The sequence below is a fragment of the Alosa pseudoharengus genome, unplaced genomic scaffold (genome assembly GCF_046254945.1).
Source record: "Alosa pseudoharengus isolate Yale_2024_CS ecotype anadromous, Long Island Sound unplaced genomic scaffold, YU_APseudo_1.1 YU_APseudo_1.1_scf_17, whole genome shotgun sequence".
NCBI lineage: Eukaryota > Metazoa > Chordata > Actinopteri > Clupeiformes > Clupeidae > Alosa > Alosa pseudoharengus.
The window spans coordinates 8826367-8853711 of NW_027468640.1; the positions used below are offsets into that span (position 1 = coordinate 8826367).

Consider the following 27345-nt stretch of genomic DNA (forward strand, 5'->3'; position numbering starts at 1 on the left):
TCATGGACCTCAAACCCGCCACCTTGACACACACACCGGCATGGGAGACAAACGCTCTAACCACTGAGCTAAAAGCCCAGGCTTCCAACTCAGCAGTTAGAAGCGTTCTTAAGGTTAGGGCTGTGAGGATTTACACAGGCAACTAGCACGCTAGCTCAGTCTGCCTCTGTTACATATGCAAATATATGTTGGGCAAATGATGAAAATGACTAAATGTCAAATCAAAATGCACCGTCACCTCAGTCAGTATACAGTTGCACATTATGCTGAACTTTAAATACACAAATTGAAAACCCAATTCTTGTTAAGCACACAGGTTACCCACTAAATTAAATGGCGCCATTTCTCCCACTAGTGGAAGAACAAATTGTATACATTTACAACAGATTAATTACACTGGATATGTTTCAAGGCAATACCCATTCAAAATGCACAGTCTAACCATTCAATAAGTCTCTATGAAATGATAATAGTAAATGGCAAGCTTAAGAAAAACCATTGGGGCCCATTACATTGGTGTACATGAGAGAAAAATATCCACAATGTAAGTTCCACATGAGAATGAAACCAGACTCACAAGAAAAGAATGTTCACTCACGCTGTTACCATGGATAAAGAGACTGTTGAGTTTCACACAGGCTACTCGTTCGACAGTCCCAAATGCGTGGCAAGCCAGGCCAATAGCACTGGCGACTAGCTCCCTGAGACAGGAGGGTCTGCTGCTTTACGGACATTTTGCCTCTGAAAGAGGCGGCTTACATCCTGTTCACATATGATGAGTGTGGATTGAGTGTCAGAGGGGGAGGGGTAGCCAGGTGAGTGGTGGTGGTCTTAAAACAGGTAGGGACAACAGTGGAGAGACAGTGGAGAGATGTTGAAGACAATGGTCAGGACGGCAGCCAGTTAGTTTGCACATTGTACTGTGCACTGGGGAGCACTGGTGCCCCCCAAGGCTGTGTTTTGAGCTCCCTGCTGCTGTATCTACACTCATGGCTGCAGAGTCAACAGCAGTCATACAGCAAAACAAAGGAAATGGTGGTGGATTATAGAAGCCAGCAGCATAGGACAGCATAGGTGTCCCTATGCCAGAAATCATGTCTGCCCCCGTTGTTGTCCCTGTCAAGGTTGCCATGATCGTGGACACCTCAACAGGCACAGGCAAGGAGGCATCTATGGTGCAACAACAACAACCTGGCTCTCAGCACCAAGCAAACCAAAGAGCTCATTGTCAGGAAGTCTAAAGCTCACCCCAACCACAGACTGTTCACCCCACTCCCCTCCGGGAGGCGTTATAGGTCTCTCTGCACTTGAACCAGCTGGTTCAGAGGAAGCTTCTTTCCTGCGGCTGTCACCCTACTGAACCCTAGCTCTGCATCCTGGTGACAGTCAATCAACTAAGCCCCCAATCTCCCCGCCACTTATCTACATGTGGCTACATGCCACTAGGAGAGTATCAGGTTGTTCCATTTGTATGACAGTGCACTGCCAACTGTCACGCCGTATAAAGTTTCTTGTTGGTGCAAAGTGAACAAAGCTACCTGCAAACTGACACATACTCATCACGTCTCAGGGTGTGTTTACCCATGAGCACAGCAGGTATCAAGTTGTGGTGCCACTAGGAGATCATAACAGGTTGTTCCAGTTGTATGACGTGCAGTGACGACTGTTGTCATGCCGTATAAAGTTTCCTGCCGGTGATGACTGACACTCCCTCATCACGGCATGTTCAAATTGTCTCATCAGTGTCTGCTGTGTTCCATCAAATTGTATCAGGTGTAACGTGAAAGATCCAGACACATTGTAAACACATTGAAGGTAAGTAGGTTGATGCTATACTGTTACAGCAACGTAGAGTGGGCCAGTAGGCTATTGTTGGATCAAACATTAGTAGCCTACAAGAAGGGGCAAACATTGGCTCTGGGCTGACGTGAACATTTACTAAGGCTATGTGTTCTATTCATTTTAGTGGTAAAATAAGAGGTGGGTAAACTATATATTCCGTGATCTCGGTGAGGTGGACTGCGCTATGCGGTATCGGACTTTTAAAAAAGGCATTCAAGAACATGTTTGATGATGGTGGAGGTTATTGTCCAATGTTTATAACAATACCAGTGGTATTAAATGGTTCCTAGAGTGTTAATGAGTGTACATATTGTGAGTGTGGATAATAGTGTGATGTTTTTGTTAAAAGTTGCAATTGGTGAATAAACTCTAATAAGAGGTGGATAGACTGTGTTTAGTTGTGTTTAGCGTCCACTACATCCCTGGTTCTGTATTATATAGTCATGGTGGTATGGTTATGTACGGATACATATTGTAAATGCAAGAACACAGATTATTGTTTGCTGGTATTTGAAAGCATATTTTTCCTTTTTAGGTCTGTTAACTAAAACTGTCTTTTCAGTCCATTCTTTCTTTAATTATGAATCACAGATCTGAATATAGATGTGATAATGGATGGTTTATAAACATCACTAAGGCGTCTTTAGGCTATACGCTTAATTTACATTCACCTTGATTGGTATAAGTATAGTTTTAAGGCAACATGAGATGCAGACAGAATCACTTACATAGGCTATTTCATGTTAACTTAATTTAAACAGTGGCATTGGAATTAGTTGATCAAATTGGGTCACTGCAGCATGAATCAAATGTTGTAAACTGAAAGAAAAATGCTGAATTTGAGACATTTCATTCATGTGCCACTGTTTACTCACACATTTCTGTTGACCCAGGACTTCTGGTTAGGGATCAGTTTGACATGTTTGGGTGGTGTTATCAATACAGAGCTTAATGTATGACAGTACTGTGGGTGGTGTATTGCTCAATGGCTGCATGGTGAAAGAGCTCCCACATACTATCTTCAAAGCAGTCCTGTAGCGCAGATTCCGTTTCCTCAGTCCAGATATGCACAGTCTTGATTTGGCATTTAGCTCTGATGGCAACAGGTCTGCATGTTGGTCTCAGGAAAAGGGCCAGATGATCAGATTGACCAATGTGGGAGGCTGGGAGTGCTCTGTACGCTCCCTTTCTGTTTGTACCTGATCCAGTGTTTTGCCCTTCCTGGTTTCGATTTTAACGTTTTAAGGCCACAATGAAAAAGCTATCAGGTAGCTGGTTTTGTTGTGCACTGATAGCCTCGTACAGTTTCTTCGTGGCTAACTTAGCGTTAGCTCGTGGGTGGACATACACAGCAGCCAGAAACACAGCAGTGAACTCCTGGGTAAATAGAACGGTCTGCGTTTAAGCAGCAAGAATACCAACTTGAGTTTGTGTAGCCCAATTGTACATATATTTACAGTGCATGAAAATGCACTGTACTGTTCTTCCTAGGCATTTTATTCTTATTATACTTCTTCTTCTAACGCGTTTAATGCAGCTTCAACCGTTTAACGTAGAAACTTCATTCAAACTTTGTTACGTAGGTCTTACTTGTGTCATAGGGGCTATGTATTTTTCAACTTTGTAACTTTTATACTTTTTAAACTATTAATTATTAACTTTTAAAAAATCCCCATTGACTTAACATTGCCCTTTATGACATCATCGCAATTAGAATCTTGTGGCAGGTGGCCAGGCCAGCTGGCCCAACTGCCATTCTCAGGCTTTAAGCATACAAACTGGCCCTATTAAGACTACACACCCTATTCAACTGCTTCCTCTGCCAAAAACTGTTTCAAAATAAAAGTCCTCACTACAATATTTCACTGTTAAACAATTTAACCCTTTAAACTGCTGAACTTTTTAACTGTTCAGCCATTGTAACTGTTACTTGTCATCAACTATGACTCCTACCCACTGTAGCTAGTTAGCTAAGTTAGCTAAGTAACTTGGTTAGCATAGTTAGCATGCTAGCATGTTAGCATGCTAGTTAGCATGCTAGTTAGCATTTTTTGCAAAACTGTTAAAAATGATTAGCTAAGTTAGCTAAGTCACATGGTTAGCATAGTTAGCATGCTAGCATGTTAGCATGCTAGTTAGCATTTTTTGCAAAACTGCAAAAAATGATTAGCTAAGTTAGCTAAGTCATATGGTTAGCATAGTTAGCATGCTAGCATGTTAGCATGCTAGTTAGCATTTTTAGTAAAACTGCTAAAAATGATTAGCTAAGTTAGCTAAGTCATGTGGTTAGCATAGTTAGCATGCTAACATGTTAGCATGCTAGTTAGCATTTTTTACAAAACTGCTAAAAATGATCAGCTAAGTTAGCTAAGTCACATGGTTAGCATAGTTAGCATGCTAACATGTTAGCATAACTACTAAAAATGATTAGCGAAGTTAGCTAAGTCATATGGTTAGCATAGTTAACATTTTAACATTGTTAGCATGTTAGTTAGCATAGTAACTTGGTTAACATTATTATCTTTGTTAACATAGATAGCATAACTGCTAGCAAAAATTGGAGCCATTCCAACTGTTAGTTATCGTCAACTATCTGCCTAAATAATTTAACCATTTCAATTATCAACCTATTTAACTGTTCAGTCATTCCAACTATATTAAACCTTATCTACCAAGCAAATAATTTAACCATATGAACTCATCATATTTTTGCATTTTCATGCACTGTATTTCCTTCAGGAAATGCTTTTCTAGTTACAGTGCATGAAAATGCACTGTACTGTTATTCCAAGGCATTTTATTATTATTACAGTGCATGAAAATGCACTGTACTGTTATTCCAAGGCATTTTATTACAGTGCATGAAAATGCACTGTACTGTTATTCCAAGGCATTTTATTACAGTGCATGAAAATGCACTGTACTGTTATTCCAAGGCATTTTATTATTATTATTATTATTCTTCTTCTAACGCACTTAATGCAGCTTCAACCGTTTAACGTAGAAACTTCATTCAAACTATGTTACGTAGGTCTTAATTAGGACATGTGAGCTTTGTATTTTTCAACTTTGTAACTTTTATACTTTTTAAACTATTAATTAAAAACTAATCAAAATTTCCCCATTGACTTAACATTATGATTATGACATCACAATACGGCCGTTAAGCAATTAGAATCCTATGGCAGGTGTTCGGGCCACCTGTTTCAACTGCCAGTCTCAGGCTTTAAGCATACAAACTGGCCCTATTAAGACTACACATCCTGTTCAACTGCTTCCTCTGCCAAAAACTGTTTCAAAATAAAAGTCCTCACTACAATATTTCACTGTTAAACAATTTAACCCTTTAAACTACTGAACTTTTTAACTGTTCAGCCATTGTAACTGTTACTTGTCATCAACTATGACTCCTACCCACTGTAGCTAGTTAGCATGGTTAGCATAGTTAGCATGCTAGTTAGCATTTTTTACAAAACTGCTAAAAATGATTAGCTAAGTTAGCTAAGTCACATGGTTAGCATAGTTAGCATGCTAACATGTTAGCATGCTAGTTAGCATTTTTTACAAAACTGCTAAAAATGATTAGCTAAGTTAGCTAAGTCACATGGTTAGCATAGTTAGCATGCTAACATGTTAGCATGCTAGTTAGCATTTTTTATAAAACTGCTAAAAATGATTAGCTAAGTTAGCTAAGTCATATGGTTAGCATAGTTAGCATGCTAGCATGTTAGCATGTTAGTTAGCATTTTTTACAAAACTGCTAAAAATGATTAGCTAAGTTAGCTAAGTCACATGGTTAGCATAGTTAGCATGCTAACATGTTAGCATGCTAGTTAGCATTTTTTACAAAACTGCTAAAAATGATTAGCTAAGTTAGCTAAGTCACATGGTTAGCATAGTTAGCATGCTAGCATAGTTAGCATGCTAACATGTTAGCATGCTAGTTAGCATAGTTAGCAAAACTGCTAAAAATGATTAGCTAGATTAGCTAAGTCACATGGTTAACATAGTTAGCATGTTAGCATTGCTAACTACTAAAAATGCATTAGCTAAGTTAACTAAGTTAAGTATTGTCCACCTATTTAACCGTTCAATCATTCCAACTTTATTAAACCTTATCTTCCAAGCAAATCATTTAACCATATAAACTATCCACCTATTTAACTGTTCAGTCACTCCAACTATATTAAACCTCATCTACCTAGCAACCAATATAGTTTGTTTTTACTCTGTATGATATTTTACATCATATTTTTTGCATTTTCATGCACTGTATTTCCTTCAGGAAATGCTTTTCTAGTTATTATTATTCTTCTTCTAACGCACTTAATGCAGCTTCAACCGTTTAACGTAGAAACTTCATTCAAACTATGTTACGTAGGTCTTAATTAGGACATGTGAGCTTTGTATTTTTCAACTTTGTAACTTTTATACTTTTTAAACTATTAATTAAAAACTAATCAAAATTTCCCCATTGACTTAACATTATGATTATGACATCACAATACGGCCGTTAAGCAATTAGAATCCTATGGCAGGTGTTCGGGCCACCTGTTTCAACTGCCAGTCTCAGGCTTTAAGCATACAAACTGGCCCTATTAAGACTACACATCCTGTTCAACTGCTTCCTCTGCCAAAAACTGTTTCAAAATAAAAGTCCTCACTACAATATTTCACTGTTAAACAATTTAACCCTTTAAACTACTGAACTTTTTAACTGTTCAGCCATTGTAACTGTTACTTGTCATCAACTATGACTCCTACCCACTGTAGCTAGTTAGCATGGTTAGCATAGTTAGCATGTTAGAATGCTAGCATGTTAGCATGCTAGTTAGCATTTTTTGCAAAACTGCTAAAAATGATTAGCTAAGTTAGCTAAGTCACATGGTTAGCATAGTTAGCATGCTAGCATGTTAGCATGCTAGTTAGCATTTTTTGCAAAATTGCTAAAAATGATTAGCTAGGTTAGCTAAGTCACATGGTTAGCATAGTTAGCATGCTAACATGTTAGCATGCTAGTTAGCATTTTTTATAAAACTGCTAAAAATGATTAGCTAAGTTAGCTAAGTCACATGGTTAGCATAGTTAGGATGCTAGCATGTTAGCATGCTAGTTAGCATGCTAGTTAGCATTTTTAGCAAAACTGTTAAAAATGATTAGCTAAGTTAGCTAAGTCACATGGTTAGCATAGTTAGCATGCTAACATGTTAGCATGCTAGTTAGCATTTTTAGCAAAACTACTAAAAATTATTAGCTAAGTTAGCTAAGTAACATGGTTAACATAGTTAGCATGTTAGCATTGCTAACATGCTAGTTAGCATAACTACTAAAAATGAAAACATTAGCTAAGTTAACTAAGTTAAGTATTATCCACCTATTTAACCGTTCTATCATTCCAACTATATTAAACCTTATCTACCAAGCAAATCATTTAACCATATAAACTATCCACCTATTTAATAATAATAATAATAATAATAATAATAAGCTTTATTTGTATAGCACCTTTCATACACAGAATGCAGCTCAAAGTGCTTTACATTTGAAGCATGTAACAAAATAATAGTCAGTCAGTCATTATCAATCACATTTCTTCATTGCTGGGGCCGTTTATGATCGATCCACTCAGCAACATATCAAAAATATAGAAAATGACATGTCATAAGACTGGCAGCCTTAACCCTCTTTCCCCCCACAAGCACGCCATATGGCAACTGTGGCAAGGAAAAACTCCCATATTCCAGGAAGAAACCTTGAGCAGAACCTGACTTAATAGGGGGAGCCCATCTGCTTCTGGCTGGCTGCGCCCTCCAATAGCAGCAGATGTAGAATAATCTGAAAAAGTAGTCTACAGGATAAGACGAGTTAACTAAAAGCTTTCCTGTACAGGTATGTTTTCAGATCTTTTTTAAAAATATTTACTGAACTCGCCTGCTTGATGTACAGAGGCAGGGTGTTCCATAGTTTGGGGGCATAATGGATAAAAGCAGCTTCTCCACTTTGTTTGTGGAGCACTTTGGGTACGATTAAAAGATTAGAATTGGATGATCTAAGTTTCCTTTGTGGTTGATAAGATATTAAAAGCTCAGAGATATATGAAGGTGCTGTGCCATTCAGAGCTTTGTAAGTAATTAACATAACCTTAAAATCAATTCTATAGGAAATAGGGAGCCAGTGCAGTTCAGCCAACACAGGGGTGATGTGTTCTCTCTTCTTAGTCTTAGTTAAAAGTCTAGCCGCAGAGTTCTGTATGAGTGCCAATTTCTTTAGATGTTTTTTGGGAAGACCAGTGAAAAGTGCATTGCAGTAGTCTAACCTGCTAGTGATAAAGGCGTGAATTAGTTTTTCTGCATCTTGTTGAGTTAAAAAGGGCCGCACTTTGGCAATGTTTCTCAAGTGGAAATAGGCTGTTTGAGTAACTTTACTGATATGGGGCTTAAAACTTAACTCTGCATCTAAGATGACACCGAGGCTTGTTACTTTTGGTTTGACCTGGTGTGCCAAGTTCCCCAGATTACTAAGAACAATATCTCGCTTTAGTTTTGGTCCCACCAAAAGTACCTCTGTTTTGTCATCATTTAGTTTCAGAAAATTTTTGCTCATCCACTGATTAATGGAGGTTAGGCATGCAGTGAGGGAGCAAAGGCCATCTGGGTTAGTTGGCTCCACAGAAATATACAATTGGGTATCATCTGCGTAGCTATGGAAGTTTACATTATGCTGACTTATGACATTTCCCAATGGAAGCATATATAGGGAAAATAGCAGGGGACCAAGGCAGCTCCCCTGGGCCACACCAAAAGGCAAGTCATGTTTTTCAGATACATGATCTCCTAGACTGATATAAAAATCTCTGCCAGTAATGTAGGTTTGAAACCAGTTTAGAGCATTATCAGAGAGACCCACCCACTTCGCAAGGCGGTGAATTAGGATGCTATGATCAATGGTGTCAAATGCCGCACTCAAATCCAGAAGAATAAGGATTGAGACTTTGTTTGAGTCAGTAGCCAGTCTGAGATCATTGACTATTTTTACTAGAGCCGTTTCTGTGCTGTGATTTGATCTAAAACCTGATTGGAATTTTTCAAGGATACTGTTTTCGTTGAGGAAGGTATTTAACTGATTACAAACAACTTTTTCAAGTACTTTGCTCAGGAACGGTAGATTTGATATAGGCCTGTAGTTGCTCAGATTGGTATGGTCAAGATTTGACTTTTTAAGTAAAGGTTTCACAACAGCGGTTTTAAAAGCAGTTGGAAATATACCTGTTTCTAATGAGGTATTTATTACCTTGAGAATAAAGGGAGCTAAGCTATCATATAGTTTTTTGAGGAATCTAGTAGGGATTGGATCTAAAACACATGTTGAGGAGCCGGTTTGAGTTATAATTTTACCAAGCTCAGATTGAGTAATAGTGCTAAAGGACCTTAATTTTGGGGGGCTGTTTTTGGGTGTACTATCAAACATATTACTTGTATTACCAATAGCCTCCCTTATAGAAATTACTTTGTTTTCGAAGAAGTCTGCAAATTCTTCGCATCTTAGAGAGGATGCCTGACTGAGTGTATCAAAAGGTGTTTGATGCAATAGCCTATCAATGGTAGAGAACAACACCCTAGAGTTTCCACTGTTTTCAGCAATTACCTTAGAGAAGTGGTTCCTTCTCTCATTCCGAATAGCTCTATTATAATTTGCTATTTTTTCTTTTAGAATGGCACGGTGAACCTGTAACTTAGTTTTTCTCCATGTTCTCTCAGATTTTCTACATGATCTTTTTAGATCATGGATATTTTCGTTCATCCAAGGTGTCAGTTTGCTACAGGGCCTTTTTTTAGTCTTTAAGGGTGCCACTCTATCAAGCATAGCGCCTAATTCATGATTGAGAGCCTCTACCATTTGATCAATGGGATGATGTAAAATATCTAAATTTATGGAGTCTATAAGAGCTATGAACTGCTGTTCTGCTCTAATGTCCAAGAGTCGCGATTTGATTGCAATTTCGGGATGAATTTTTGGAGTATGTAGTACTATATTAAAAGATACACAATAATGATCAGACATATTTATATCATTTACTGATAAGTCTGTGACTTCTATCCCTCTAGAAATGACTAGATCGAGGGTGTTGCCAAGGTTGTGGGTGGGTCCTGTAACATGCTGCTTTAGCTCTAAACTGTCCAACACATTAAGGAACTTACTGGCTTTAGCATCAGTTGTCTTATTGACATGAATATTAAAGTCGCCATTTACAATTATCCGATCATAGCTAGTGATGATGAGCGACATAAGTTCAGAAAACTGGTCGAGAAAGCCAGCCCATAGTTTAGGAGGGCGGTATAAGGTTAATAGAAGTACAGCTGGGTCAGCCTTCAGAGTGAGGGCAATGTACTCAAAGGAAGCGAATTCACCAAAGTTGACTCTAGTGCAACTATATTTGTTTGAGAGAATGGAGGCAATTCCACCACCTCGTTTGCCTTGTCTAATTGAGTGGAAGAAATTATAATTTGGGGGACAAGTTTCAACAAGAACAGCTTCGCTGTCTGAAGTCAGCCAGGTTTCAACAAGAAACAGAAAATCCAATTGTTTAACTGTTCAGTCACTCCAACTATATTAAACCTCATCTACCTAGCAACCAATATAGTTTGTTTTTACTCTGTATGATATTTTACATCATATTTTTTGCATTTTCATGCACTGTATTTCCTTCAGGAAATGCTTTTCTAGTTCATAGCCTACTATCTTAAAAGAAAGCTGCAACAAACACCAGTCTGGGTTTGTAATCTAGACCCTTCCCTTGCCCTTGTTTGGTTAATTTCCTCTTCCTGTCATTACCCTACGTACTCCGAAAGGGGCAACTCCACCCAACAGTGAATTAGATACACGTTATTAATACATTTAAATAATACGATCCATCTTTTCTAAGGAACCTCTGCAATGGAGCATTAATGAACTGCCCAAAGCCTAGACGAAGTCACAGCAGGGAGGATATTCGGCCAACATTACAAACACTGGAAGACTGTGTAGAATCTGTTAAGGTAAGACTTGATGGTTGATATATAATAGTTAAGGAATAAGATTGTGAAACATATAACCGATTGATCTGATATTTTTGGCACTCATTGGCAATTTCACTTCAAAGTCTAGAGAAAATAACGTTACAATTTGAAGATGGACAAGTGTGCACAGAAGTTAAATGTGACGGGAGGGGTACCAGTAGGATACTGAATTAAGAGAGCAGAGACATCATACAATATCTTAATTAATCTGGGGTAGGCCGGGGGAAGATCTGGTTCTTAGGTTGGAGTCAGCATCACTCTTTGCATGAAAGAGATATGATTTTTACATGACATCGCACTGCTCTACAAATTCGTCTGTTTTTTTCTTAAATTCAGCAAATGTCCCATTTCAGTATTTCTCAGTGTTACACCCCTCTGCACTCCCACTGGTCCTGCAGTGACAGTCAGCAGCCTCTGGGTGGCGCTAAATCAACCCCTACATGTCAGGTTTAAGGCAGGACAGGACCCAAGCGCAAGACTAATCTAACTGAAAGGCACACTTTCTAAAACAAAATGTACAGCATTTTTACGGTTGCCATATCACTGGGTGTACATTCACATGTTGGTACCAGGAAATGTGGCTATGCTTCTATTCCAGGGGTGGGCAAACTTTTTGGCTCAAGGGCTGCATTTTTGAAAATTGGCCGGCGGGCCACATGACCGTTCTCTAAGGAGAGTGAAAAGCAGTTTGCAGTAAGGCTAACCAACGTCGTCTCTATCGCAGGAAAAAAATAGCGAGCAGCCTGATAACCACATTAAATGCTTGGCGGGCCGGATGAAAGTGCTTGGCGGGCCGCAGTTTGCCCACCCCTGTTCTAGTCTGTGAGAAATTGTCTCTAGGCGGTAAGAAAGTGTCTCTAGGTGGTGAGAAAGTGTGAGAGGCCTATGTGAGAGGCCCCACCTTGTCCTTCACACACACACACACACACACACACACACACACACAGACACACACACACACAGGTTGTGAATAGAGAACCAAAATAGCTCTTACTGTTACAATTAAGAATAAATACATAGATGCAAGCAGGCCCCAAAGAGACAAATAATGAATGTGTATGAGAGAGAGACAGAATGAGAGAGACAAGGGTAAAGATAAAAAGTGTGAAGAGGATAGAGATGGATATATAGAACAATAGATAGAGAGATAGAATGAGAAAGAGAGAGAGATGGGTGTGTCTTATTGGGGTGTTATTTTTGTTCAGTCCGGATGCCTTGGCATCAAACCAAACATTTCCGGCAGTGTTTCAGGTAAGACGAAATTCATTTCATGAAATTATATTGCTTATAAGCAAAATATAAAACAATGTTATAAGAATAGTACACATGATAAAGCAATATTACAGTATAAGGATAAAAATGCATGATAAAGCAATGTTATATAGATAAATACAATGGTAAGTTTAGTTTTTGCTGCGCCCTGCACATGTCATTGTCAATATCATGTCAAGGTAGTTAAAAAATGGAAGAAAATTAAATGGAACAGAAGGCTTTGTGTAAAACACATCAGGTTGTGTAAACAACAGATTTATTCATACAGAATTAGCTATGATATTCAGGTTGATTTGAAGATAAAAGATCATTCAGTTTATTATCAATGTAAACTTTTTTTGTGGTGTATAAAATAGCCTGCCACGTGTGATGAAAAGCAAAATCTTGAATGTGCGTCTGACTGAGTACCCTAAGTAAATTTAAGTCTTACAAAAAACAAACCAGATACTTTGACGACTTTACTAAATATGTGAAGGACCTTCATTGAATGTGGGAAAACTTTGATAGGTTGATGTCGAAGTTTGATACATTGTCTGTCCGCATTATGACCGGAAACGTTAGCAATAGCGACTGCATGGCTGTGGTCTCTGCAGTTCGTTCTTTACCCTGTAGATCATCAAGCAGAGTTCACCACAGACCGGATGGATGATACGCAGGATGTAAAGATGTACCTCACCTCAGGGCAATTTAGAACAAACACTTTTAAATTACAGTTGGTCATTTGTTAATATTTTGCTTTACACAACACAAACTCAGATCAAGTGAATCTGTTGCGATGCATTGTTTGTAACCACATGGCCAACACTTTACAATAATGATACACTATTTAGCATTAGTTAAGCATTAGTTAAGCATTAACAAACACTTAATTCATCATTATTAAGTACGTTTTCAACATTACTTAATGATTAACAAATGTGCTTTTCCTCATTAATAGAGTTTTATTTAGTAGGTGTTATCAGTGTGTTCTCCTTTGTTATGATAAATTCCTAATGTTTACATACTGAACAGATGATGAATTCATAAGGTATAATCAGTAAACTAACTCATAATTCCTAATGTTTAAATACTGAACAGATGATGAATTCATAAGGTATAATTAGTAAACTAACTAATAATTCCTAATGTTTACATACTGAACATATGATGAATTCATGAGGTATAATCAGTAAACTAACTCATAATTCCTAATGTTTAAATACGGAACAGATGATGAATTCATAATGAACTAGCGATTATGTCAATGTTACTTTAGGTGAATACCTCCATACCTAATGATGAATTAAGTGTTTGTTAATGTTTAACTAATACTTAACTAATGCTAAATGTTGTACCATTATTGTAAAGTGTTACCGAAATATATATTTTCACATATGTTTTCAACAAAACCTCAGAACCAACAATCTCCACCAACTCCAGTGTGCCCATGGACGATCAGCTTACCCTCTGGAATGGCGATGGGAGGATCAGGCTCATCATATTCCTCTCCTCTGCTCTGTGTGGGGGTCTGCCTGCTCTGGTCTGGGCTGGCTGTATTCTGCGTCAGCACCGGCGCCTCCAAAGCCGAAACTCGTTCCTCATCATCACCCTCCTCTTCAACGACGCCCTGGAGCTGTTCTTGATTCCCTTCATCATCACGGCGATGGTTTCACATTTTGCCTGGCTGACCGGTCATCTGATTTTTTCTATGCTTTTTATGGTCAGATGTCTTGGTCTGCATCTTCACCAGCTGGTGGCGCTGGAGGGCATTCTGTCCCTCACACACCCTCGCCACGGTCGCCTTCTCTCCTCTGTGCCCTGCTACACGGTCCTGACTCTCGCCATGGTAACGGGTGTCGCCTTCACCATCATCTTTCCTCTTCCTGCTCTCCACGCCGTTCTGTTTGTGGTTCCCACTGTTGCCGTGATTACCACGTGTGTTATGATGCAGTCAGTCAAAATCTCCCCTCAGCACAGCATGCCAAAAGACAGGCCGGACCGGATGGTGTTGACCGTCTCCTTGGTCACTCTCCTTGCCCTTTACAGTCCATCCATTCTTACTCTGCCCATGTCCTCCTATAATGGGAGCCTTCCCTTTCCTAACATATCTCCCAGTCATGATCTGTTTGCTTCTGTGTGGGAGACCATGTCTCTCTCCGTCATGAGCTTGCGGGTGATGGCAGACCCACTGCTGTGCATGCTGGTCTGCAGGCTACCCAGAATGCAACTCTCACAGGCTGGTGAGGCCTCTGATTGATCCAAAAGGAGTTTTTTTTCCTCTTAATGATTATTTGCTTTTCACACAGACTATGATGAAGATGTTTTCTATTGGGTTGTTGTTATTATGACCGCCGCAGAGCGAAGCGGCGGTCATATAGCTTTAGTCAGATTTTTTTTTTTTTTTTTCGCATGTCCAAATTTCCGTCAAGGATTCCCGGGACACTGAAAGACATGTAACCCCACATGGAAAGCATGGAACCATCATTTTTCCTTTTTATCTGGAGCCCCCCCGCTGGACTGGACCCCCCGTAGGGCAGACACAGTTTTCTGTGAATATCTTGAGAACCGTAGGGCCTAGGATGACCAATTTTTTCCGTATGTTTGCCTCCAGGGGTCATGTTAACTCATTCCATGTGCACACATGTGCATAAACAGATACACACGCACACACATACATTCACAGTAATCATACGTATGACACATACTCACACAGTAGACATATGTACGCATGCATGCACATGCACAAACACACATACGCAGGCAAACACACAAGCACGCACACACACACACACACACACACACACACACACACACACATAAACATAAACGTGTACACGGACACATGAACACAATTCAAGAATTTCTCAGAATTATGAACAGGCAAGATGGAGGTGGGGTTGTATAAAATTATTTTTACATGTGAAATCTATGAACTAATCATGTTTTGGTACTTGTTGTCTAGCAGATACCAGTGAGAATTGAGTGTGGATAATGCAATTTAGTGAGACAGTTAGAATCATATAGGCCTTTCAGCGTGATTTATTTTTGTGGAAAAAATGTGCTGGACTGGGCTTGTCAGGATTAAAATGAAAACTGAAATAGCGGACTTGTAAATTATGCTTCTGCACAGTATACGCTATCTACAGTAATAATAAACATGTTCTGTATTAGTATTGATATGTTCTGTCTATCAATAGGTTCTGTATTACTATCAATAAGTTCTGTGTATTGTGCAACATGTTCTGTTTTACTGCCAGTCACCACTTGGGTATTTTATAAAGAACCTACTGAATTAGTCTTCAGGCTTTAACATGCAACATTACAGTGGTGATGACATACATAAGACATATCAGCATGTCATCTGTTAGCGCATGCAACATTACAGTGGTGATGACATACATAAGACATATCAGCATGTCATCTTTTAGCGCATGCAACATTAGAGTTGACATCAGCATGTCATCTTTTAGAGCATGCAACATTAGAGTGTTGATGACGTACGTAAGGCATATCAGCATGTCATCTTTTAGCGCATATCCTGATCATAGCACCACCTACTTCATTAGTAGCTGTGCACAGAGAGATACAGGCAGGGTGTGAAGGTGAGAAAGAGTGAGTGAGTGTTAGAGTGAGGAAGAAAGAGCGGAAGGAAGAGAGGAGTAGTGCATCCTGTGAAAGGGTTCAGGTAAGACTGATTTACATGCTACTTATACGTAAACATTATATATGTGGCTCTGATGTCTCTGCTTCATCATATTGTTTTATTAAAGAATTACATACTTCAGATTGTTTTTTATTTACGCTTGTTCTACGCTTGTTGTGTCAACGTAATTATTGATTTTTGGTTGATTATCAGACACAGATAACCTGCTATCTTGTGTAAAGAATAGGGATGAAAAATTACCTAAATCTACATCTGAATACAGACCTACTCAAAGAAACACTTTCCAAAGATACTCAAAGATCCCAACTTTCATACCTAAATAATATGAGAAATGTACTTTTTTCTACGAATGTCTGTGAATATTTCTATGAATGTTTTTTTTACACTGTAAACAACAGAACAACAGAATAAAATAAATTGGTGATAAATTCATAGAATTCTAAGAAGAGATAGTTCTTGGACACCTCTTGAATACTTTTAGTTTTTGCTTAAAACTATAAAAAGGTCAGGCGAGAGCTGATACAGGAAGTGGTAGTGATATCGTGGCCTTATGAGGACCACAAACATCAACATCTGAACAGGATTCCATATGTCCCTCTTATTTCACAACCGAAACTATTACTCCACATCTAAAGAGCATTAACCGCCGCTTCACACATACAGTTTGCCTGGAGAGCCACTTTTAGCAAATTTATTTATTTTTAATCTCAGAAGAGCCACATAAAGACGGTTACAAGGAAAAGTTTGGATATTTAACATACAGTTACTTTCATTCAACAGAGGATTTTTTACTACATTTAGTTTTAAAAGTAATGGGCAAGTAACTTGAAATATAAAGTGGAAAGTATAGGCCTTAGGCTTCCCATGTAGGCCAAAACACCACCCCCTATTTTCCAATGTGTCCTTTGGTATGCAAAGTAACATCATTACCAACACAACACTCAATTTTCGTTGACATGTCATTGGCAAAATTGAACATTAGGCCTACCAGAGATTAGATTTGGTGATGGCCTTGGAGTCTGGCTGGCTCATATTAAGTGAGGTGAAGTTTCATGCAAGAATTGAGGCTGTCATCATTTAAGGGCAACTCCACGCAAAACTGTCATATATCCATAACGGCAAATAAATACCATGGCATTGTGTTGGCATTATGGATGTGACAGTTTTGCGTGGAATTGCCCTTAAACGTGAGTGCAGGTTTGTTTTTATATTTTTCATATGTACATGCAAGTGGAACCGAACAGGGTTAACACAACAATACCAACTCGTTGCAGTGTGCGATATATAACAGGCAGTCCATTTCGCGTTTTCAGAATCAGTCTTCGGAAACGTTCTCATTTCAGCCCGCTTGTGGTCGTGCTTGCAAGCTGTGGTCGCTGTGGACGTTTCCTTTTTTCTCTTCTATTTTTTAGTATTTTTTTGGGCTTTTTATGCCTTTAATCAGATAGGACAGTGGAGAACGACAGGAAGTGAGTGGGAGAGAGAGTCGGGGTGGGATCCGGAAAGGAACACGGGGCGGGAATCGAACCCTGGTCGCCGGCGTACGGTGCAGGTGCCCCAGCCAGTTGTGCCACAGCTGGGGCCGACATTTCCTTTTTGACATTTTCCTTATGTAGCCTACAACAAGCGCACACATCAACATTAACAATTAAAGTGTTCTCGTTGACTGAAATGGAGGGAAATCGGTGATTTTGTTTGACATTGAGTTTAAGTTAGTTACCATTAGTTACACCTGTTTAAGGTCCTCGTGGATGATATAGGCTATATACAGTTCAGCTTATAAGAGAACCAGAGTGGATGTGTAACACATACAGGTTAAACATCTTAAGAGATGGGCAAGCTATAGCACGCATAGGGTTAAGCCTCCTTGCTGCCCTCTGTTGGTGAGTTTGTGAGTGTGGAGCGGCAGGTACAATTTGCTATTACTTAAACCAGAGACTTTCTAATGAGGAGACACAGCACTCAAAAAATCATCCATAGAAATGCATGGGCTTAGTTTGTAACGCCAATATGGCAGTTGTCTACGCATATCACACCCCTTCCGCGGCAAAACGTCGACATGTGAATACATTGAGCCAATAATGTAGTGTGTTGTGAAGACATCGTGCCAATCATGTGTTGTGATCTCGCCGCTGGAGCAAGATTGCAGTAGATTGGTGTCGTGAAGCCTTGCGCACGCGCATTTCTGCCGAGATGGATGCCAAATGAGTACCCAAAAAGCGTTGCCATATGGCTGCCGAGTGGAGGGACTTAAAGGAACACGCCACCCAAAATCAGTAGTAATATATGTTCTTACCTTAACTTTCACGAGTTGAGTCATACCTCTCCCGCGCCGGTAGGTGCACTCAAACGCTCTGTTGCGCGGCGCGAATGTGTATGATAGAATAGGATCTGACTATTTATGATACATAAGTCATGAACTAACAACAGACGTGTGTCGAAAATTGACTTTATTTTATATACGGAGAAATAACATGAGAAATATGCGCCAATGGAAGCAAAGAGTCTAACCAAGGTCAATCCTGCCAAGAAAAGCCCTCAAACCTGAAAACACATGAGGCAAAATGCAAAACATCACAAAAACTAACTAAACTAACACTAATACGCGCATATTTTTGTATTGCAACATCATTGTATAGTATAAGTGGCTTAGTTGTAACAGCGCGTTACAACTAACCCCGCTGGGTCACGTTTGTTATAAGATAAGCTAGCTCCTGCTATGAGTTGGCTACATGTTTCAAAACGGTGTTCATTTTTAGCCTACAAGACGGTTATTAAGATGATAGAAGATTGGAGTCAGTGAGCTGCACCCACAACTCAGTAATGGAAAGACAAGTACCACCTAGACATTTAAGTTGATGTCTTCAAAAGGCGTTTTGCTGCAGATCTACGTGGAAACACGTCCATACTGACTGAAAATTTGTGGAACACCGTCTCATAGTAATGTGATTAACTGACCAATAGCATGCCTCGATCAACCCCCTTCAAATAGGGAAAAAGTCCGTGTTACATTTAACCCCGCGTTACTTTGTGCCCCGCGCTCCCCTACCTCTCCCGCGCCGGTAGGTGCACTCAAACGCTGTGTCGCGCGGCACGAATGTGTTAGCATGGTGGTGGCAACGGATGGTGGGTGGGTGCGGTTTTGAAAATTGGTCAACAAACTTTGGTGCTGATGGATGGCTGATGGATGATAAGTTTTGCTATGCAGTTATGGTTGAAATAATAGCCCATCAGCGCATCTCTAGTGTGTGTGCCTCTCTCTCGCTCAGATGGGAGGGAGAGGCTGAGGGTCGATCCAGCATGGATTCTAAACTCTGTGGTGGATAGGATCTACAATTAGGTGTTAATAATATTACCACGCTAGGTCGAAGTACTCCCAAGTGCTATTGTGCCACACATTGTAGTTCTCCTGTTTATTCGCTTGGAAAAACGCCACGTTTCATGTTGTGTGACGTACACATTTTTATCAACTACTCGTGCAACTGTATTTAAGTTGGGAAAACGTGGAGGTGTTTGATTACTGCTATGTTCCTCTCTCTGCGGCCACGGCAGAGCCCGCTAGCATAGCAACATGCTAACACATTCGCGCCGCGCGACAGAGCGTTTGAGTGCACCTACCGGCGCGGGAGAGGTAGGCCTATGACTCAACTCGTGAAAGTTAAGGTAAGAACATATATTACTACTGATTTTGGGTGGCGTGTTCCTTTAAACCTAAATGGGCAATCACGAGAGTATCAGTAATATAGACTTCCAGTTCAGAATCTCAAGGATTCTTAGTGAATGTAGAACATAACGTTTGATGGGGCTCACACATGGTTCAAACTCCTAGATTAAAATGGCTGTGTCGTCTTCACACATTTTTATTATCAACTCTTAAAGGAAGATCATATTAATGAGTTATTATACTATTATTATTTTTAAAACAGCATATTTCTGTGTTCTGAGAAAAATGAGAAAGAGAAATTGAAAGTCAGAGGGAAGTCTTTTTTTATATATTTATATTTATTTATATTTTTTAAATTGACATTACTGTCAGTGAGGATAGAAGCAGACTTCACTCAATGTGTATACTTTTAAACTTTAAGAGTGCTGGCCTGGATAGTTAGAATACGCTGAAGAAGGCACGTGCCGAAACGCGTCTGTGCAAATAAAAGTATATATGCAAAGTGCAGCCTCTCTCCTACTTTACGTAAATTGACATTACTGTACATGCACTTTAATTGTGTTATGTTCATTTTTTTAGCAGAAGAGGCCCCAACACCAACGAATGATGGAGGACAGTATCGCAAAAATAAGATTTGACATATTCTTCTTCGTTGGTCTGTTTGTCGGTCTGCCTGCTCTGATCTGGGCAGCTCTCTCTTTCCACCAGCACCGACGCACCACAGGCAAAAACTCAGTCTTTATCTTCACCCTCCTTTTCAATGATGCTCTTCAGCTGCTTTTGACTCTATTGACTCTTACTACTAATATGGAACATGTGTCCACATCATATTGGTCTCATATGTTTCTATTTCTGTATAAAGTGGTGGGGGTTTGTGGCTACACCACCTGGTGGCGCTAGAGGGCACTGTTTCTGTTTCACACTCTGAATATGCTGCTGTCTTCTCTGTGCCCTACTCTCTCTGTGTCATTCTCACAGCACTGCTAGTGGTCAGTTTGGTCTTAATCTTTTCTGGAATTAAACTTTTTTCTGTTTATATATTGCTGGTCGTGGTTCCACTTGTTGCAAATGTTGTGATATATTTCTCAACATACTCACAGACTTTCAAGTCTCAGCGAGCCACGACAATAACTGCAAAAACGGTACTAGCTGTGTCCCTGGTCACTTATCTCACTCTATATGGCCCATACCTTTTGACAGAACAAATGTTCTGCATAAATGGCAAAGATGATGCATTCATCATCATTCCTTTCAACGATCGAGAAAACTGCTCTCCATGGGCGACTTCATCCTCTTGTATCATCACATTAAGAGTGTTGGCAGACTGTTTGCTTTGTGTGGTGGTGTGCAGATTACCCAAAATTCAGTTCTCATAGACTGAACAGGGTACCGTTTGAATCAAGAGCAATGCTCAAAGCCTTATCTGAAGACTCAGATTTCAGTGAATATATGGGTTGATTTGTGCAATACATTCAGAGTGAATTATTGAGATGAGAGATGCGATACCATGAACTCAGAATATGCTTGCATTTTTTTCAGTGCCTAGTTTAACCAATTTCAGCCTATAGATTGTAGTATGAAAAGTGTCTTCCCTTATAATCATAACATGTCTATAGATTGTAGTATGAAAAGTGTTTTCCCCTATAATCATAATATGTTCAATGTTGCTCCTGCTTTTGAATTAGACCTTATAATGACATCTTTGTTATTAAACTACTAGCTACAAATTCTGTGGACATCATTCTTCACACAAATCTTTCACCTTGACTGTTGTAACCCATATGTAATCAACCACCTGTCATGTCATGAATAAAATATTAATTGTGAACTTAAACAATAGTCTGTAGCAGTAGGCCTATGTGTCATACAAATATGAATTTTAAGGACAATTAAAATTGAATTAAAACACAAGCAATTCCATGAGAGGTTGAAAGTCCATGTTTGCCTAAACTTAGTGTTGGCCTGTGGCACCAAAGTGATCATATGACTATGATTAGAACAATGACTAAGCCTTTCTGACTTCTGATTGACTAGTCAAGTAAGGTTTATTTATATAGCGCATTTCATACACAGAGGTCATTCATAAACAAAAGCAAACAGTAATAGCAAATAAAAGCACAAAAGGGCAATAGTCAAAGAATAGTTTAAAAAGTAAAGAGCATTATAAAAAAGAAAACATAAAAGACACAAGGTAAAATCATTTTAAAATAATGTCAATAAATAATAATTAAAAAAAGCATAAAAGACACAAGGTAGAATAATTAAAATACAGATTCAGAATTTGTAACTCAGTGGTAACCGGAATTCGATCAGTTACCAGAAAGCATCTGAGAACAGTTTGGTCTTAAGTCTAGATTTAAAACTGGCTACAGTAGCCTACAGTTGGAGCCTTTTTGATGTCATCTGAAAGTCAGTTCCAGAGCTGAACCCTATAGCAGCTAAAAGCTGCTTCGCCATGTTTACAGTAGTAGTTTACAGCAGATTTCACTAACAGGTTTTTCTCCTGAGACTTGAGAGGTCTAAAGGTTGTGTAGGCCTATAAGCCTACTGCTGAAATATGACTAATAATAATACAGTCCTGCTCCATTATTGACTAGTCAAGTGCTTTAAAGTCACTTCTGTGACTTACTGAAAGCCAATGCAGGGACTTAAGATGTGGTCAGTTCTTTTAGTTTTTGAGAGAACCCTAGCTGCTGCATTTTGTATCACCCACTGCAGTAATCAACACTAAATGTGTGAATGAGTTTTTCTAAATCATGTTTTGACATCAGATATTTGGTCTGGTGGTAAAAAGTGGTAAACGCTGATTTAGTCAGGCTATTGCTTTCATGTGGCTGTTCACTGTCAATTAAGACACCAAGATGTGTGTATCCTTTGCTTCGAGCCCTTTGTGTCAAGGAGAGTAGCAGAAGTCTTTCCTCACTTTTACCAAAAAATTAGGCCTAGGCCTACTTGTTTTTTCCTTTGTTCAGCTGAAGAATTGTTTTTGAGACATCCAGTTGTTGACTTGGTCAATACACTGACAGAGAGATTCAATATTCATAATATTTATGGAATTTGTAGGCTAACACAGTTAGGCCAGACTAGGCTTACAATACTTGCATTTATCTAGACTGTTACATGGTGTTATTTAGTTTACTTTTCATCAGCATTTCATCATATCTATCCTTAACCTATATGATGTGAAAAACATGTTGTGAACGACTGGGCTGTTTTCACTTTCTGACTGTAGGCTAACTCGAGTTTGGTCATGCTCATGTATCTCTGGGAATTTCTTTTCAGGAATCTTGGGATTTCCGTAACTTCATTTTCATTTTTGTTTGATGTAGCCTCTTCGACTGTGACACCTTCGGTCTGTTTGTGTTTTGGTTTGCTTCCCTGTCCCCTATCGCCTGTGCTCTAGAAATGATGCAATACTGTAAGAATCCGACGCTTACGTCAAGGCCCCGCCTCCTTTGTGAGATTACTAGAAACGTAGAGAAAGTGTACGTGCTTTCCCGACCGTCTGTTGGTGGCGGGCGTGGTCACCCGCCCACGGGAGTTAGTTGACAATCGTTTATTGGTCGGAGTTGAAAAATCACGCCCCTATTTCCAGACGTCAGCAGCATATGTATATATATTATGTGCACCAAGGGTTGGTGTCGTCATATTCTATTTCTTGAGATACAACAACAAATATGTGTAACATTATACGAGCCACAGGCATACCTTTTTGACTTACGACATACATAACAGAGGAGTTTGCTAGAAATGGAATCGAATTTCTTATCAAATCTACCTACTCAGAGGACAACATACAAGCTGACAGTTAATACGCACGTCGAAGGAACTAAAGTGAAAGCTCGAACTCGAAGTATTCGCTGGATTGACTGCCAGGCCATTGGCTGACACTTTTGGAACAAGGTTTGTCGACATTTAGCCTATGTTAACATTAACTTACTCTACGCGATTGTCTAATGGTGCAGTAAACTTATTTAGTAATAAAGGACAAATAGCTTACTAGGCCTATTACCATCCACTTGGATATGGCAGACCGGCAACAGTAGTCCTAAAAATTGACCTTTGCCTAAAGTTAGGCCAGGCTACTCTAAATTATTGTGTCGCGCGTACGTGTGCGCGCGTACTATTTAATGGACGGCAATCGTTTGCTTTCTGGGTTGGTAGGCATCTGACAGAACGATATAGTCTTTCATTTTTCTACACTGATCTGGCCTACGCCCATAAAGATAATAGGCCTACCATTTCCTCATAACATACCGTAATTGAACAACTAGTGGCCTTGATCATCACCTCAGGACTCTGAGTGCATGTTTGTTGTTGATCAGTGGCCTTACTCAGGCCTATATCAGGAGTGTGTGTTTGTTTTCGCCTAAATTAAATATGGATTAACATTCGGTATGGATGTAATTTAGGAGGCACATGCCACGAAGTCATGAAGATGTAGCCTAGGCTCTGGTCTGTTTAATGACAATTATGATCCTTATTTTTATATACATCATAAACTAATGGCAAGTCTTTTCATCCACAGATTCTGAGCGACTGTTATGGCGCCAGATGCCATTCCCCCTCATGCGCTGTCCCACCAGTGCAATCTAGCGCGAGCAACGTTACACCTGTCCACAGTGAAGACGCCAGCCCATAGTGGTCACTTACCTGTGACACCTGAACAGCCAACAGATTCCCCGACCATGGTTTCGCCGACGCCGACGTTCCCCGCGTTTCGGAATCTCCAGCTGTATCTGTGGGGAGCGTTACAGAGCGTCCTCTATCGCCTCTGGGCTGCCAAGGAACTCCTCAGCTGCACGAGGGTCCTGCTGTTTCTGTGTAGCGGCTACCTAGCACAAGAAGCCATGAAGGGCAACGCAGAGAAGAGCATTGTGGGTCGGGGAGGATTGGAGGAGGAGGAGGTGGAGGAGGACCAAACCTCTGCAGCCGGCTCGCTGGAGACCCTGGGAGAGGAGGGTAGGGAGGTCCTGAAGAGGGGGACCATGGAGGTGGAGGAGGAGAGGGAGGCAGAGGCTGAGGACCTGGAAGAGTCTTCAGACGAGGAGGAGGAAGAGGAGGAGGACGACGATGAGGATGATGAAGAAGAGCAAGTGGAAGTGGACGAGTCAGAGTTGGACTGGATTGAGTGGGGACCTGAGGAAGAGGAGGATGCCGAGGATGAAGATACTCTTCGTCAGCAGACACTCCCCGCAGCTTCCCGTGTAGGAATCTCTTTCTCTCTGAACTGTAAGCAAGCAAGTGATGACGAGAAGGACGCAGGAGGTGATGATGAAGAAGACTCTGATTGGTCAGATGATGATGATGATGATGATGACTCGGAGGCATCTGCGGAGAGCGTGGAACTCTGGGAATCCTTCCTCCACAGCGGCGACCCCTACAACCCCCTCAGCTTCTCCTGCACTCCAGTCTCCAGGACCTCCAGGAACACACCCGCCTCAGCAGCCAGAGGTACGCGGAGGGCGGAGGACCGGGAGGAGGAGGAGGAGGAAGAGGAGGAGGAGGAGGAGGAGGAGAGAGAAGACGGACAACATTCCACTCATAGCGCTCAACAAAACAAGAAGGTAAACAACTAGCCCACACACAATACGAGACGTTCTAATTCAGTAGTATCTTTGAAAAGTTGCAGTGACTGATTAGATTAATGGTCTCAGAGTATTACCATCAGGGGTTAAGTGTGTGTGTGTGTGTGTGTGTGTGTGTGTGTACGTGGGGTCTCATCCACGGGAACCTATGAAAATGTACCTTTTCCATGCATTTTTTTGGCCTTTCGTCCACACACTTTCACAATTTTAGGTCACTGAAAGCTTTTGTGTGTGTGAGCTTTTAAAAACTCTTTCCAGGGTGAAGATTTAGGAATACTCAATTTTCAGTGTTGCTGTGTGGACAAGGAACCATTTAAAACCAGTTAATTAACATCAGTTTAACATAATCATCATAATTTTATTAATCACAACCTAGATCTGTGCCAGATGAAGGCCAAACCTGTTTCAGGATCAGTAACCCGTGTGATACCAGTGATATTACATGGTTATATGTAAACATAGACAGACACTTATATTAGTCTTCCATCTGCTCCAGACTCCATGTCTTACCAGTGACATATTAGCTTACATTCTCATGTGACCAGAAGCCAGTGTCGCGCAATGCAGCCATTTGCAGTGTAGCCCGCCTGGGTCATAGTTGTCGTGGACAACCACTGACTCATCCACAGTCAGCAGAAACTAATGGAGCCAGAGCAACTGTTTTGTTTATCAAATGATCGCTGTGGCAACTCCCAGCCCGCTCACCCATACCTTTGTTGTAAAAAGGAACAAAGTTCGGAACAACTTGTGCTGATGCGTTTGCACTTTAGCCTCGTGACACACAGTCACAGCTGACTCAGGGTCAGTCCTGTGACTAATGCCCTGCCAGAGATAGCCTGACAGCTTCCTTGAGACTTGATTGTTTGCCGGGTTGATAGGGAATTGACTTGTAGAAGAGTCTCTCTCTCTCAGTGTTAAGCTCTCTCCAACCTCCTGTACTAGTCGAGATAGGCAGAATATAGGGCAAGTTCCTGGCAGGTGGTCGTGTGTGTGTGTGTGTGTGTGTGTGTGTGTGTGTGTGTGTGTGTGTTGTTTGGATCTCTGCTGTGATACTCATGAGGTTTCTCTGCTTTGTTTGTGGTTTGTTTAAAGGTGCGCTTCAGCGATGAGGTGACCGTGCGCCCTCTAGTGGCCTGGGCCTTCGCCAGCAAGGCAGCGAGAAACGGCTCGTGTTGGATGGAGATGGCACGCGACCGGGATCGCTTCCGCCGGAGAGTGGAGGATGCTGGGAAAGTCATCAGCCCCTGTCTGAGTCACGACCACAGATGTCTGGTGTGGGAGAGACTCCAGCAACAATCGGCACTGTAGAATATCTGTTTGAGAGACTCCAAAAACAATCGACACTAGAATATCTGTTCCAAGACAACAAAGCTAATGCCCATAATGTTTCTTTTAAATGTATGTCCATATGTTAGATTGTGTAGCTCTTCTAAGACCTCGCTTTTGTTTTTCTATGGTATGGTGCTATTTTTTCCCCAATGGTATCTTTTTATTCTATTTATATTTATATTTGTTTGTGAACTCTTAAGCTAAAATGTTTGTGTTTTTTTTTTATATGAAAACTTGTCTGTTCTGTTCAGTTTTCAGCTGTTCAGCTGAACTGTGGGTATTCTCACATTTACTTGACTAATAAATCTATTTTTATACTTGAATACAGAGGCCTGTTCTCTTATCACATTTGCAGAAAACGGAATATCAGATAGCAAGCATAACGTTTACCAAAAGTAATGCTTACCAAGCCCTGTCAGTTTCTGCCCTTCAACAAGTCTCCATGAGAAAATGTGGTTTGCTTACTCTCACAGAAGAAACCTGTCAGATCACTTTAAGACGATGCACAATCAATCAAGCAGCTATATTTTTGACCAAATGCAAAGCCTATCTCAAGGTTAGATTGTTGAAAGCAAAATGTAACAGTTTGAGACCAAATATTTTAATGTGTTAATAAACGCTCAAATAATATAATGAATAAATGTAAACTGCAAATGCAGTACTGCTCACTTTCCACCAGTAGAGGTCACTGTTGAACAGGGAAAGCTCTCTGGAGTCACCAGAGTTCATTCAACTCCATAGACCTCTGAAGTTCGCCTACATAAAGGACCCAAAGCTGGCATCTTTGCCCATATAAGGACATCCCGATCTCCTTACATGAGCAAAGATGGTACCTGAATCTCATTATATAGACAAAGATGGCAGCTTTTGGGTCCTTATTTTAGGCCAACTTCAGCGGTCTATTGTTATCTGGGAATCTCTGGATCCTCTGGAAGATCGTCCACCCCCAGC

The 27345-nt window shown here is 40.3% G+C and overlaps 1 protein-coding gene and 1 long non-coding RNA gene across 2 annotated transcripts; both read left to right on the forward strand.

The window, feature by feature from the left end:
• Positions 1–1641: 1641 nt before the first annotated feature.
• Positions 1642–15933, forward strand: LOC143127200 (uncharacterized). Its single transcript, XR_012987546.1, has 3 exons — positions 1642–1815; positions 10766–10877; positions 13565–15933. It is a non-coding gene; the product is annotated as an uncharacterized LOC143127200 (long non-coding RNA).
• A 7189-nt stretch (positions 15934–23122) lies between these two features.
• Positions 23123–26717, forward strand: LOC143127201 (uncharacterized). Its single transcript, XM_076288535.1, has 3 exons — positions 23123–23380; positions 24006–25044; positions 26158–26717. Exons 2-3 carry the CDS (start codon positions 24022–24024, stop codon positions 26371–26373), a joined length of 1239 nt encoding a protein of 412 aa, XP_076144650.1. The 5' UTR covers positions 23123–23380; positions 24006–24021; the 3' UTR covers positions 26374–26717.
• Positions 26718–27345: the final 628 nt, after the last annotated feature.

Coding starts and splice junctions, on each gene's coding strand:
- LOC143127201 (XM_076288535.1), top strand. CDS start 24,022: ATGGCGCCAGATGCCATTCCCCCTCATGCGCTGTCCCACCAGTGCAAT. Junction 25,045..26,157: donor GCGCTCAACAAAACAAGAAG/GTAAACAACTAG, acceptor GTTTGTTTAAAG/GTGCGCTTCAGCGATGAGGT.